The following is a 14,790-nucleotide window of genomic DNA, read 5'->3' as shown; positions in this document are numbered from 1 at the left end:
TAGCTGGGCGTGGTGGCGCATGCCTGTAATCCCAGCTACTTGGGAGGCCGAGGCAGGAGAATCACTTGAACCCGGGAGGCGGAGGTTGGGTGAGCCAAGATCGCGCCATTGCACTCCACCCCAGGCAACAAGAGCGAACAACAAGAGTGAAACTCCGTCTCAAAATAAATGAATAAATAAATAATAAATAAATAAATAAATAAATAAATAAATAATAAGTAGAAAATCGACTTAGGACTATAGCATGAAAAGATATTTAATTAGTAATTTAAAATCTCCCCAGAAACACAAGCCAAGCCAAGATGGCTTCGCGTGTAAATTCTCTCAAACATTTAAGGAAGAAATAATACCGGTACTTAGCAATGTCTTCCAAAAAATAACGGAGGAACACTACTTCATTCTATGCGGCCAATATTACCCTGATATCAAAGCCAGAGAAATATATCACAAGATATATTTGCCTGTCAGCTCCAAATTCACCCTTTTATCCCGCTGTGTGAGAAGGTTCTGTGTTCCTCTGCCTCTGCCCGCTGTGCAGTTGATAGTGAAGGCCGCCTGTAGAGAGCACCAGAGTCAGCTAAGGGGAGAGCTGCGCTTCCTGGTTCTCCCGCTGGCGCCAGCGGTCCTGCTGAGCGCAAAACTTCTCTTTCGGACTCTGGCGCCCCACACAGGTTCCCAGTGTTAGGCTGGGGCAGGGCACGCGATAGCGGTCAGCTTCCCTTCCTTCCATCCGCCTTGAGCCTTTCCGGATTGGTGCTTCTGGTGAGACGCCTCCCCATGAGCATCACTCCCAAGCACGTGAGGGGGCACGTTTCCCATAACTCCCAGAAGGCAAGTTTCTAGAAAGTTACAACAGTGGAGAGGCGCCACAACTTCACTGCCATTTTGTGAGGTGCTGCCGCCCCTCCTCCGGCAAGGTCAGGACTTCAGGACTGTGAGTGGGGCAGTTTTTCCCTGGATGCTTTAATTTCGCCCGGGAAAGTGTCCTTTTTCCTCAGAAAGTGTCTTTTCTGAGGTGTTCTCTGTCGGGTGTGTGGTAGGGTTCCCTGGGAAAGTGGCTCCACTCTGAGGACACCGCCATGGGCGCCTGTGTCAACCATGGGGGAGCGTTTTCCTTGGGCACCCCATCTCGGCTATGTTGTGGGTCTGGGGGGCTTTTCTTGGGGGCTCCCTCAGTGATGCGAGGGGCTTTTCCTGCTGAAATGACCTAAGCCCAGGGTTGGGGACCCTGCCTTGGTTGCCTGTGTCAGCCTCGGGTGTGGCCGTGTTTCTTCCCTGCTCGGTGGCAGCCCTGAGGGGGGACTCTGCCTTGGGAGCTCTGTCTATGTTCAAGGGCCGGGGTGGTGGTGGCTGTGCCCTGGACACATGATCGCAGCCCTATGGGGTCACTCTCTGTCACGGGCTTTATCTCAGCCTGTGAGGGACTCTTCCTTGAATGCTGTTCTCGGCTGTGGGGCACATTTGTCCTTAGATGTTGCTCGCTCTCAGCTAGGATGTGTTGGCTTTTCTTTGGTTCTGCTTATCCCTGATGGGGATGCTTACCAGATGCTTTCTCTTGGTGCTGGGTTTTTAAAATTATTATCTGTGGGTGCTGTCTCCTGGTGCTGTGGGGGAGTGGGGTGCTGTTCTTTGGATTCTCTGAGCCTGTGGTGGGACTCGGGGAACTCTTGTGTCAGCCACGAGGGCGCCCAGCTGACCTTGGGAGCTCTGTCTCACCCCAGGGTTGGGTGCTTTTCCTTGGTTGGTTCTCAGTCCTGAGGGAGCTCTTCCCCGGGATTCTATCTGACCTTTCAGCCATAGCCTCGGATGTCTGTGCAGGAATCGGGGTCCAGAAATGTTTGAAGGTTCCAGATTCGCCACATGCACACAACTCACTGTGCAATTATTCTTTCATTCCAGCCACTCTTTGGGAGTGTAGTGATCTCTCCTTATGTCTACACTTGCAATTTTGTGCTAATTAATGAGATTGAGCACCCTTTTTAAAAGTGTTCATTTATTGATTTTTGATTGTTTTTTGGGCTCCCAGGCTCGCTCGATTCTCGTGCCTCAGTAGCTGGGACTACAAGCGCATGCCACCAAGCCTGGCTAATCTTTGTATTTTTTAGTAGAGACGGGGTTTTGCCAAATTGCCCAGGCTGGTCTTGAACTCCTGGACTCAAGTGATCTGCCCAATTCGGCCTCCCAAAGTGCTGGGATTACAGGCGTGAGCCACTGCGCCCAGCTATTTATTGTTTTTTTTTCGGAGCACTTTTTTATGTGTTTATTGGTCATTTAACCATGTCTTTTAGGAAATTCCCTTTGAGGTCTTTTCTGTCAAATTTTATTGAGATGTTTGTATTTTAAAAATGGATTTGTAGTTTACGTATATTCTGGGTTTCAGTTATACACACATGCACACAGGCATATATGTACATGTATTAAAATACATATACAATTTTAACGTCTTCTACAAATCTGTTTTGCTTTTACACTATCTCAATAATGTGTTTTAGATGAACAGATCTCTCTTAATCTTATTAATCAGTCTTGTTTATGGCTAGAGCTCTTTATTATTTTAAGTGAAAATCTTTGCCTCCCCCAATGCCATGACGATAATATTCTAAGTTTTCTTCTACATCTCCTATTCACCTCAAATAAATTTTCATGGAATGGAGTAAAGTCAGAGTCCGGGTATATTTTATGTGATTACTAAAGGTATATTTGAGTATGACTCTTATGATATGCATATTCAGCTTTTCCCCCCAAATTTTATTGCGATGTTTGCTTTTAAAATTGATTTGTAGTTCTGGATACACTCTGGATTCCACTCAGTTGTTGTCAGATACATATATATGTATATATATAAAATATTTATAATATATATATTTATATATGATTAATGTATATTTTTATATATAACCTATCCTATACATTTTATAATATGTAATCTACATATATGCTTTGCTTTTCCACTCTCTTAAGAGTGTCTTTTGAGGAATAGAAGTTTTACATTTAATTATGTCTAATTAAACAATGTATTCTTTATGGTTAGAGCTTTTTTATCCTAATCAAAAACACCATGGCCTATTCTAAAGCTGTAAAGCTAATATCTTATATTTTTTACTGGATTCACTATCTATCTTTAATAATGTTTTCTGCAGTGGGATGGGGTAAGAATCAAAGTTTGTATTTTCCCTGCATTTATGAAGTGCATTTATTAAAAGCACTAGTCTTTCCACAGTGATTTACAGGAGCTCTCCTGTGGTAAATCTAGCTATTTTCCATTTCCAGATTTTTTCTGGCCTCTGTGTCCTCTGCCCTTGGTGTATTTGCCTGTCATTGCTCCAATACCACACGGTTTTAATTACTCTACCTTTATAGTAAATCTCATATTTAGTAGTGTGTATTTACCAACTTAGTTCTTTTTCTTAAAGATTGTCTTAGCTTTACCAAATCTTCGATTTGCATATACTTAAAACAATTATCTGTTTGTCGATTTTCAGAAAAAATTTTGTTAACACGGTGGAATTTTAAATGATTGGTATGTTCATTCTGAGAGAATTAACAATAATGTATCTTAATAATGTCTTCCATTCCATGGAAAGTAAACCAAAGTGCCAATAAAGGCACGCCTTTTTATCAAGCAATTCAAGTCAAGTCAAAATCAAAACTAAAATTATCAAGCAATTCAAGTCAAGTCAAAAACAAAAACCAAAGGGCTGGTACAGGCACACCGTGGGTGATCTGGCCATGCTTCCACTCAAATGGAGTCGGCAAGTTCCAAAGACCAGTCTTACCAAGATTTAGATGTCCAGACTTAAAGTGCCAGTTCCTTCCTGGTGTTCAGCCACTGCGTTGATCCTCCACGGGGGCCTGCTGTGCACTGCTCTGACAAGGCGTTCCACAGGGGCAAATGCCTACCCCAGAGCGCTCTCAGGATCCGCATCGCTCAAGCTGGCCAGAGTTCCCAGCAGGGATGCTCTACAGGGCAGGCATGAGCTGCCTAAGGGGCTGCCTCGACTGTCCGCTAATCAGGAAACCAAGAAATGTAGCAGGATGAGCCACAGACAAAACTCCTCAGGCACCGGATTAAAGAAGGAAGTGGTTTATTCGGCTGGGAGCATCGGCCAACTCGCGTCATAAGAGCTGAGTTCCCCGAAAAAGAAATTCTTGGCCTTTTTAGAGGCTTACAACTTTAAGGGGTCCACGTGAAAGAGTCGTGATAAATTGAGCAAGTGTGGGAAATGTGACTGGGGGCTACATGCAGCAGCTAACAGAACAAAAAGTTTTACAATGCTTTTTTTCATACAGTGTCTGGAATTTAGAGATAACACAAGTAGTTTAGGTCAGGGGTTGATATTATTATTACTTTTTTTTAACTCCTAGGGCCGGGTGGTGGTGCCAAGGTTGTCTGGCTATTTATTTTACTTTTTTTTTTCCCAACTTTTTGCTTTCTCTCTTTCCTCCTGTTTTGTGAACTAGGCAAGGTAGGGGGAGGAGGACAGCAGGAGTAGTAGTGGTCTCCTTCCTTAGCGGGACTACAGGTGCGTGCCACCACACCTGGCTAATTTTCTGTATTTTTAGTAGAGACGGGATTCACCATGTTGGCCATGCTGGTCTTGAACTCCTGACCTCAGGTGATCCAGACACTTCGGCCTCCCAAGGTGCTGACATTACAGGCCTGAGCCACTGCGCCCGGTCGGGGTTGACTTTAAAAAACAACCCCCTCAAATGAAAATTTCAGTTTGTTGTTGTTGTTGCTTCTTTTTCTTTCTTTCTTTTTTTTTTTTTGATGGAGTCTTCTGTATGGTCTGGGATGGAGAGTGCACTGGCACGATCTTGGCTCACTGCTACCTCCACCTCCCGGGTTCAAGCGACCCTCCCACCTCAACTTCCCGAGTAGTTGGGACCACAGGTACGCACCACCATGCCCAGCTAATTTTTGTGTGTGTGTTTTTTTGGTTGGTTGGTTGGTTGCTCTGTAGAGCCGGGGTCTCACTATGTTACCCAGGCGATTTCATCCCGCTGTGTGAGAAGTTTCTGCATTCCTCTGCTTATGTTGCTGTGCAGTTGTTACTGAAGGTCGCCTGTAGAGGGCGCCAGAGTCAACGAAGGGGAGGGCTGCGCTTCCTGGTTCTCTGGGGCACGAGGCTTCTCCTCAGCACTCTGGCGCCCCCCAGAGGTTCCCAGTGTTCGGCTGGGGCAGGCACGCTGTGGCTGGCTACTTCCCTTCCTTCCATCTCCCTTGGGCCAAACAGGATCGGTGCTTCTGGTGAGACGTCTCCCCATGCACATCACTCCCAGGTGCCCTAGGGGGCACATTTCCCACAACTCCCAGAGGGCAGGTTTCTAGAAAGTGCCACCAGTGGGGAGGCGCCACAACTTCACTGCCATTTTGTGAGGTGCCGCCGTCTCTCCTCCAGCAAGGTCAGGACTTCAGGACTGTGAGTGGGCAGTTTTCCCTGGATGCTTTAATTTCGCCCTGGAAAGTGTCCTTTTTCCTCAGAAAGAGTCTTTTCTGTGGTGTTCTCTGTCCGGTGTGTGGGAGGGCTCCCTTGGGGAAGTGGCTTAGCTCTGGGGACACCGCCATGGGCGCCTGTGTCAGCCGCAGGGGAGCGTTTTCCTTGGGCACCCCGTCTCGGCTATGTTGTGGGGCCAGGGGGCTTTTCTTGGGGGCTCTTCTTGGGGGCTCTTCTTGGGGGCTCTCTGTCGGTGATGGAAAAGGCGACTTTTCCTGCTGAAGTGACCTGAGCCCGGGGGGTGGGGGCCATGCCTTGGTTGCCTGTGTCGGCCTCGGGTGCGGCGGTGTTTCTTTCCCGCTCAGTCGCTGTCCTGAGGGGGGACTCTGCCCTGGGGACACTATCTGTGCTCATGGAACGTGGTGGGGGTGGCTGTGCCCCGGACACATGATCGTAGCCCTGTGGGGTCACTGTCGGGGGCTTTATCTCAACCTCTGGTGGACTCTTCCTTGGGTGCTGATGTCGGCCGTGAGGCGCATTTGTCCTCGGATGTTGCTCGCTCTCAGTTACAATGTGTTGGCTTTTCTTTGGTTCTGCTTATCCCCGTTGTGGACGCTTACTGGATGCTTTCTCTTGGTGCTGGGTTTTTAAAATTATTATCTGTAGGTGCTCTCTCCCGGTGCCGCCGGGGAATGGGGTAATGTTCCTTGGATTCTCTAAGCCTATGGTGGGACTCAGGGAGCTCTGTGTCAGCCATGAAGGAGGCCACGTGACCTTGGGAACTCTGTCTCGACCCAGGTTGGGGTGCTTTTCCTCGGTTGGTTGATTGCAATTCTGAAGGAGCTCTTTCCTGGGATTCTATCTGACCTTTCAGCCACAGCCTCAGGAGTCTGTGTGGGAATGGGAGTCCAGAAATATTCGAAGGTTCCAGCTGTGCCACATTCGAACACTCGCAGTACAGTTAGTCTTTCATTCCAGCCACTCTGATGGGTGTGCAGTGATCTCTCCTTATGTCTACACTCGCATTTCTCTGCTGATTAATGAGATCGAGCACCTTTTTAAGAAATTGTTTTTATTTATTGATTTTTGTTTGTCTTTTGAGACGGGGTCTCCCTCTGTCACCCAGACTGGATTGCAGTGCCACCGCACCCAGCTATTTATTGTTTTCTTTTTTTTTTTTAGCACCATTTTATGTGTTTATTGGTCATTTAACTATGCCTTTTATGAAGTTCCTTTTCAGGTATTTTCCCCCAGCTTTTACTGAGATGTTTGTATTTTAAAAATGGATTTGTAGTTTCCATATATTCTGTATTTGAGTTATACGCACAGGCACACAGGCGTATACGTACATATATAAAAATACATATACAATTTTAGTATCTTCTATAAATCTTTTTTGCTTTTACACAATCTCAATAATGTGTTTTAGATGAACAGATTCTCTTAATTTTATTAATTAGTGTATTATTTATGGATAGTGCTTTTTATTATTTTAAGAAACATCTTTGACTCACCCAATGCCATTACGATAATATTCCTTTTTTTAAAAATTATACTTTAAGTTCTGGAATACATGGGCAGAACGCGCAGGTTTGTTACATAGGAAGACACATGCCATGGTTGTTTGCTGCACCCATTGACCCGTCATCTACATTAGGTATTTCTCTAATGCTATCCCTCCCCTAGCCCCTCAACCCCTGACAGACCCCACTGTGTGATGTTCTTCTCCCTGCGTCCATGTGTTCTCACTGTTCAACTCCCACTTATGAGTGAGGACACGTGGTGTTTGGTTTTCTGTTCCTGTGTTAGCTTGCTGACACATGTCCCTTCAAAGGACATGAACTCATTCTTTTTTATGGCTGCATAGTATTCCGTGGTGTATATGTACCACATTTTCTTTATCCAGCGTCGTGGCAGGCCCCCGTAATCGCAGCTACTCAGGAGGCTGAGGCAGGAGAATTGCTTGAACCTGGGAAGTGGAGGTTGCAGTGAGCAGAGACTGTGCCACTGCACTGCAGCCTGGGTGACAGAGCGAGGCTCTGACTCAAAAAAAAAAATAGTAATGTCTTCCAATGCATGGAAAGAATATTTTTCTCCATTTACTGCAGTCTTGAATTTCTCTGAGTGATGTTTTATAATTTTTGTGAAGTACTCTAGCACATCTTGATTAGATTTATTCCTAAATATTTGATGTTTTTGGAACTGTTTTTAATGACATTTGAAATCTCATATTCCAATTATTCGTTATACAGAATTGCCATTCTGTATAATGCCATTCATTATACAGAATTGCTATTCATTATACAGAAATGCCATTGGTTTTCATTATATCTAGTAAGTTGACTAAATTTGCTTATTAACCATAATAATTTTATTCTTCTGCATTTTTCTATGCACAGAACAATGTCATCTGTGGATAATGACAGTTTTATTTCTTTCCAAATTTTAAACCTATTGTATTTTCCTGATGCTATGGCACTTTTTAGAACCTCCAGTAAATTGTTGAATGGATAGTGGACATCTTTGTCTTGTTTTCAAACTCAGGGAGAAAATACTGATACGTCACTATAAAGTATGGCATTTACAATTTTTTTGTACATACGCTAACCAGAATAAGAAAGTTGCCTTTTTTGTAAATTGGTGATAGTTTTTATCACAAATGGACTTTAAACATAGACCCATGTATGAAAATGATCATGCGGTGTTTCCCTGGTTTTGTTGTTGTTGTTGTTGTTGTTGTTAATGTGGTGCACTACATTTGTCGATACTCAAATGTTAAATCAATGTTGCCTTTCTGCAATATACTCCACCATGGCTGATGTATGTCCTTTTTAAGTACTAGTACATTTTATTTGCTCACGTTTAGCTTGGAATTTTTGTGTCTAAGTTCGGGGTGATCTTGGCTTGTATTTTTGGCTTGATCTTATAGTTTTTCTTCCTTCTGAAGTCCTTGTCAGATGTTGTTATCAGTTTTGTATCAATCTTCTAATAAGGGTTCCTAATAAGGGTTAATACACGTTGGTTTATACATCTGTTTGAATATATAAGCATAAATACTTATATATTAAATATATATGATATATAATATATAATTTAAAACATAATGTATAATAAGGGTTAATACAGATTGGTTTACACATCTATTTTTTCTAATAAGGGTTAATACAGATTGGCTTATACATCTTCAAATAGGTAATAATATTTTTATCTCTTTTTGGTTGATGTCAGCTGCTTATTCCACAAGCATTCTGATTGATTTGGTTATACCATCTTTCTTCTGTTTTACTTTGTGTACATTAAAATTAGGTTTCTTTTCCTGAGAACACAGTGTTTGTTCAGACTTGGTAAATCTTGGCTCATGATTAAAAGTGAAATTAATGATTCAAAGTCTTGGTTGTATACACATATGCAGATTGCTTGCCATTTTGTGATTGTTAGATTTTTGTCATGAGCAGAATATATTCATTGATGTTTTTCAGGAAACAATGACCGATAAAACAGAGAAGGTGGCTGTAGATCCTGAAACTGTGTTTAAACGTCCCAGGGAATGTGACAGTCCTTCGTATCAGAAAAGGCAGAGGATGGCCCTGTTGGCAAGGAAACAAGGAGCAGGAGACAGCCTTATTGCAGGCTCTGCCATGTCCAAAGAAAAGAGTAAGTAAGCCTGTCCTCACCTCCTCTTCATGCTCCTGCCTCATCCCCTCCAGAGAAACTGTCCTTGTCAAGGTCAACAATTTCGGCTGACATTGCCATTAACTTCTCAGCAGCATTTGACAGTTGTTCACTTGCTTCTTCATGAAAACCTTCTAGGATTTCCATTTCCGACAATCTTTTTTTTTCCTTTAATTTCTTGTCCGTATTGGTGAATCCCTATCATTTTTTTCTTGAGATGGAGTTTCGCTCTTCTCAGCCAGGCTGGAGTGCAGTGGCGCGATCTCGGCTCACTGAAATCTCCGCCTCCTGGGTTCAAGTGATTCTTCTGCCGCAGCCTCCCGAGTAGCGGGATTACAACCACCAGCCACCACACGCAGCTAATTTTTGTAAGTTTAGTAGAGATGGGGTTTCGCCATGTCGGCCAGGCTGGTCTCGAACTCCCCACCTCAGGTGATCCACCCACCTCAGCCTCCCAAAATGCTGGGATTACACCCACGAGCCACCGCCCCCGACCCCATCATTGTTTTTTTCTACATTTCTTTTTCTTCTCTTCTCTAAATACTGTAAAAAATTCCTGAACCCCAGCATCTCTCTCTCTCCTTCTATTCCACTCTGCCACGATCAATCACTGAGCTCCCGAGATACCTCCATGTTTCCCATGATTTCCCGCATCAAACACATACCCTCCAACCCTGCAGCCGGGTCATGATGTTGGCATGTAAATCACGTGATGCCATGTCGCTCCTGAACACCCATCCTCAACACTCCTAAGCACTCAGAACCGACTGTGAAGCAGCTTTGGTCTGCGAGGTTCTGCGTGGCCTGGCCTCCGTCACCCTCTCCTCACACGGGCCCCATCATCTCCTGACTCTCTCTGCTACTGTCCTTCACCCCGTAGTGCCCGGTCCATCCCCACTCCAGCCCATATCCTTGGCCTCACCGCAACCTGGAACTCCCCCTCTGCCTCTGCGCAGGCAGCTCTGCTTTTTCCTTCAAGCCCTGCCCAAGGGTACCTCCACAGAAGGCTCTGCCCAACCAGCAGCAGCTCCTGGGGCTCCCTCTGCTGCTGTTGCCCACAGGCCTGTGGACTGCTTCCTTACCACTAGCCCAACACTGTATGTTTCATTTGCTCATTGTGCACGTACTGTCCGACCGCCCCATGAGGATGTGAGCTCCACAAGGGCAGGGAACGTTGCTCTCTGGGCTGTTTACTGCTGATCCCCAGCTACTGGCATGCTGCCTGCCACAGACGATGAATAAATGAGAGGTGTCAGACCTGGAGTGAAAAGAAAGTCACTTTTGTGAGACAGAAAGGAAGGATGAGGAAAATCATACAGTAAAAGGGACTTTTTTGTGATGGAGTGTGTATAGAACTTTCAGCAGTAACGGCCGCCTCTATTTTCTCAGAATGTGTTTGATATAACAGGAGAGCGGTTGAGTTGTATCCCAGTTGCCTGGGTTCCAGCTCAGTAAAGCATGGCAGTTTGTAAGTGAATTTGAGAAATCATGATATCAAGTGAGACTTGCTGCTTTCAACTTGTAAAGCATAACAAGCTGAAACTGTCCCATGAGTACCAGGGATCTGTGAATGTTGCTTTAGAGTTGTACTGCCTTACTTGGTTTCCATGTCTATTCATAGGGCCAGAAAATAAGACGTGGTTTTATTGTATTATGTGTCCTGGCCTCCGTTTGTCAGGCCTGGGATTTCTCCCTGGTGTATCCTCCCATTTATGAAATAAATAATTCCCTAGAAACTGAGGAGCACATAGATGTACCCAGAAGGGTGATGAAACACACATATCTCACAGCTCAACTTCTCAGTTTGATTTCCAGAGCTGTCGTTCATGAGGTCTATGTGGAGGGGAAAGAAAGTGGTCAAACACCAACTGATGGCTTTTACTCAAAATTTGTTTCACCAGAGCTTATGACAGGAGATGCTATTCCACACAGCCAATTGGATTCTCAGATTGATGACTTCACTGGTTTCACCAAAGATGGGATGATGTGGAAACCTGGTAGCAATGCACCTGTGGGAGGAAACGTTACCAGCAGTTTCTCTGGAGATGACCTAGAATGCAGAGAAACAGCCTCCTCTCCCAAAAGCCAAGAAGAAATTAATGCTGATATGAAACGTCAATTAGTGAAGGAACTCCGATGCATTGGACAAAGTAAGTAGTATAAGAATGTCTGTTTTATAAAACTATAGGAAGTCTCTCTTTCTATGATTCAGAAGATATTCATGTTGCCTGTTGAGTTTCATTCTTTGCCAGAGTTGAGACTGCACATAATTTATGGTGGTTCCTCTTTTCTTTGACTAAAGCATGTACATTTTTTCTTTTTCTTTTCTTACTTGGTTATGGTTAAAGAAGTTACATTCGTATGTGTGTGCAGGTGTCTTTTTTATTATTTAGGTTTTGTATGTGCAGGTATCTTGATTTAAGCATTTAAAACATTTCAGCCTCTGAAGCAGGATTACTGAGGTGTAGATTCACTTCTATTCTTCTTTATATTTGATAATACTGAAGTTTTTTTTCAACATCTTCAGAATATGAAACAATCTTCGAAATGCTTGAAGGAGTGCAAGGACCTACTGCAGTCAGGAAACGGTTTTTTGACTCCATCATCAAGGAAGCAGCAAGGTAGGTAGAAATAGGAACTGTCCAATTTCTTTAAGCACTTGGGCTCAATAGAGTACTGGGGGTGAGCGTTGGGGAACAGCCCCTGCCTTGCGTTTCTCAAACCCTGGTCCTCACTCACAGTTATGGCTGTCTCCACAGTTACTTAGGCTAATGTTATCTGAGTCTAACTCATTCTTCGAATACTATGGAGACTTCCATTTTCACCATAGTCTGAGGTGCGCATTGTCCCTCAATTGACACTCTTTGTATTTGCTAGATTACCTCTTTTTAAAAAATTTGTGTAGGCACATAGCAGATGCATATATTTCTGGGGTATATGAGATATTGTGATACAGACAACAATGTGTAATAATCACATCAAGGTAAGTGGGGTTTCTATCACCTCAAGCTTTTATCCTTTGCGTTACAGAGAATACAGTTATACTCTTCATTATTTTTAAATGTGCAACTAAATTATTACCGACTATAGTCACCCTGTTGGGCTATGAAATACGACATCTTATTTATTCCATACTTCTACGTATTAATCATCCCCACTTCCCACACCCTCCACCCCCACTAACCTTTGTAGCCTCTGGTAACTGTCATTCTACTCTCTATCTCCATTAGTTCAGTTGTTTTACATTTTTACTCCCAAAAATAAGTGAGAACATGTGAAGTTTGTCTTTCTGTGCCTGGCTTATTTCACTTAACATAAGGACCTTCGGTTCTATCCGTGTTGTTGCAAATGACTGAATCTCATTCTTTTTTTTATGGCTAAACAGTACTCTATGGTGTATATGTACCATATTTTCTTTACCCATTCATCTGTTAGTGGACACTTAGGTTGCTTCCAAATCTTGGCTACTGTGAATGGTGCTGCAACAAACATGGGAGTGCAGATATCTCTTCGGTACACTGACTTCCTTTCTCTTGGGTATATACCCAGCAGTGGGATTGCTGGATCATATGATAGCTCCATTTCTAGTTGTTTGAGGAACCTCCAAACTGTTCTTCATAGTTGTTGTAGTAACTTATATTCTCACCAACAGTGTATGAAGGTTCCCTTTTCTCCCCACCCTCGCCAGCATTTGTTATTGCCGGCTAGACTACCTCTTACCATGCAGATACATTTCTATTTCCATGCTGACTGTTACTTCATCTTTCTATCCATCACAGTGCTTCCTACAGCATAGGTTCTTTAGCTATCTTTTGGTTAATGACATGTCTCTTTCTTTTCAGATGTATGAGACGAGACTTTGTTAAGCACCTTAAGAGGAAACTGAAACGTATGATTTGAGAATACTTGTCCCTGGAGGATTATCACACCCCAAATGCATAATCTCGTTAATGATTGAGGAGAGAAAAGGATCAGATTGCTGTTTTCTACAATGGAGCAGGATATTGCTGAAGTCTCCTGGCATATGTTACCGAATCAAATAGCCTTCCAGAGGCTAAGAAAGTTCTGTTAGTAAAAGATGTTATTTTTCCCAAAGCATTTTATTTGAAAGGATAACTTGTGTTTTGGTTATTTTGTATTCCCACCTGTGCTGGTAGATATTATTAACCCATTAGGTAAATACTATTACAGTCATGGTTTCTGCAGCAGCTCACAGTGTTGTAGCTGGTATTTATCACTACGTTCTTTCGCTACTCATTTCGCGTTCCCTTTGCCCTAAGATAGCATGTCAGTTGGTCATGATGCTTGGCCTGGCAGGATGACTCAAACCTTCATTACGGAAGAGTCTGAACCATTAGATGTCCTGCCTGGATGGAGTTGCTGTGATTTTCCATTAACTCTAATAGAAAAACACGGGAGGACTAAGAAGCTCTCTAGACATATCACACATACTCTTCCTTAGCCCCTGGTGTAGTGGGAACCCGATCTCAATGTTGAAATCTGTATCAGTCAGCCTTCAACGAAAAGGCAGAACTAATGGGAGATTTTAATGTGTGTGTGTGTGTGTTTGTGTGTGTGTGTGTTGGTAGGGGGTATATATGCATGCACACACACACTTTGTAATCTCCCATTATACATATAATACACATTATACATATTATATATACACCCCCATATATATATATGTATGCGTGTGTGTGTGTGGGGGGGTATATCCAATATATATAATAAAGGTAGTTCCTAGATAGGATTGGTCTGATACAATAATTTGGAGCTGCAGTAGCAGTCCCTGTAATGCTGTTGTTTCCAGATATGACTTGCACATTCTATGCTTTTTATTTTTTTTAAAGACAGAATCTTGCTCTGTAGCCCAGGCTAGAGTGCAGTGACACGATCACAAGTCACTGCCACCTCGACCTCACCCCAGTTCAGGCGATCCTTGTGCTTCAGCCTTCGAAGCAGCTGGGATTACAGGTGCAACATAGGTGCCATCACGCTGCAATTTTTGTATTTTTAGTGGAGATGGGGTTTTGCCACGTTGTCCAGGCTGGTCTCGAAACCTGGCCTCAAGTGATCTGCCCATCTCAGCCTCCCAAGGTTCTAGGATTACAGGCATGAGCCACTGCACCCAGCCCATTCTATCCTTTTTTTAAAAAAATTAATTCATTCAATTATTCAACAAATATTAATTGTGCCAGGTACTTTTTTTTTATTATACTTTAAGTTTTAGGGTACATGTGCACAACGTGCAGGTTTGTTACATATGTATACATGTGCCATTTTGGTGTGCTGCACCCATTAACTCGTCATTTAACATTAGGTATATCTCCTAATGCTATCCCTCCCCCCTCCCCACACCCCACAACAGGACCCAGTGTGTGATGTTCCCCTTCCTGTGTCCATGTGTTCTCATTGTTCAGTTCCCACCTATGAGTGAGAACATGCGGTGTTTGGTTTTTTGTCCTTGGAATAGTTTGCTGAGAATGATGGTTTCCAGCTTCAGCCATGTCCCTACAAAGGACATGAACTCATCATTTTTCATGGCTGCATAGTATTCCATGGTGTATATGTGCCACGTTTTCTTAATCCAGTCTATCACTGTTGGACATTTGGGTTGGTTCCAAGTCTTTGCTATTGTGAATAGTGCCACAATAAACATACGTGTGCATGTGTCTTTATA

At 43.5% G+C, this 14,790-nt stretch overlaps 2 protein-coding genes across 15 annotated transcripts in view; one reads left to right on the top strand and one right to left on the bottom strand.

The window, feature by feature from the left end:
• SAGE1 (sarcoma antigen 1) overlaps positions 1–934 on the bottom strand; it is a 19,598-nt gene extending 18,664 nt beyond the window's left edge. For 3 of the 12 annotated variants that reach the window (XM_055376458.2, XM_055376452.2, XM_055376462.2), the window contains exon 1: positions 481–743. The gene's annotated coding sequence lies outside the window, so the exon portion shown is untranslated. Of the gene's footprint in view, positions 1–418 lie in introns of all 12 variants that reach the window. The other 9 variants (XM_055376454.2, XM_055376457.2, XM_055376463.2 and 6 more) reach the window with 8 other exon arrangements.
• On the top strand, positions 818–14,790 carry LOC101145464 (cancer/testis antigen family 45 member A6). Of its 3 annotated transcripts, none has more exons than XM_031005782.2 (5): positions 818–934; positions 8,918–9,092; positions 11,012–11,260; positions 11,638–11,731; positions 12,953–14,790. In XM_031005782.2, the coding sequence occupies exons 2-5, from the start codon at positions 8,924–8,926 to the stop codon at positions 13,008–13,010; spliced, it is 570 nt and encodes a 189-aa protein (XP_030861642.1). In that variant the 5' UTR covers positions 818–934; positions 8,918–8,923; the 3' UTR covers positions 13,011–14,790. The 3 variants fall into 3 exon arrangements, with proteins under 3 accessions (XP_030861642.1, XP_030861643.1, XP_030861641.1); XM_031005783.2 differs by having other exon boundaries at positions 826–917; XM_031005781.3 differs by lacking the exon at positions 818–934 and adding an exon at positions 5,372–5,423.

Source organism: Gorilla gorilla, chromosome X (assembly GCF_029281585.2).
Source record: "Gorilla gorilla gorilla isolate KB3781 chromosome X, NHGRI_mGorGor1-v2.1_pri, whole genome shotgun sequence".
In the NCBI taxonomy this organism is placed as follows: Eukaryota; Metazoa; Chordata; class Mammalia; order Primates; family Hominidae; genus Gorilla; species Gorilla gorilla.
This window is presented reverse-complemented; position numbering and strand designations above follow the sequence as displayed.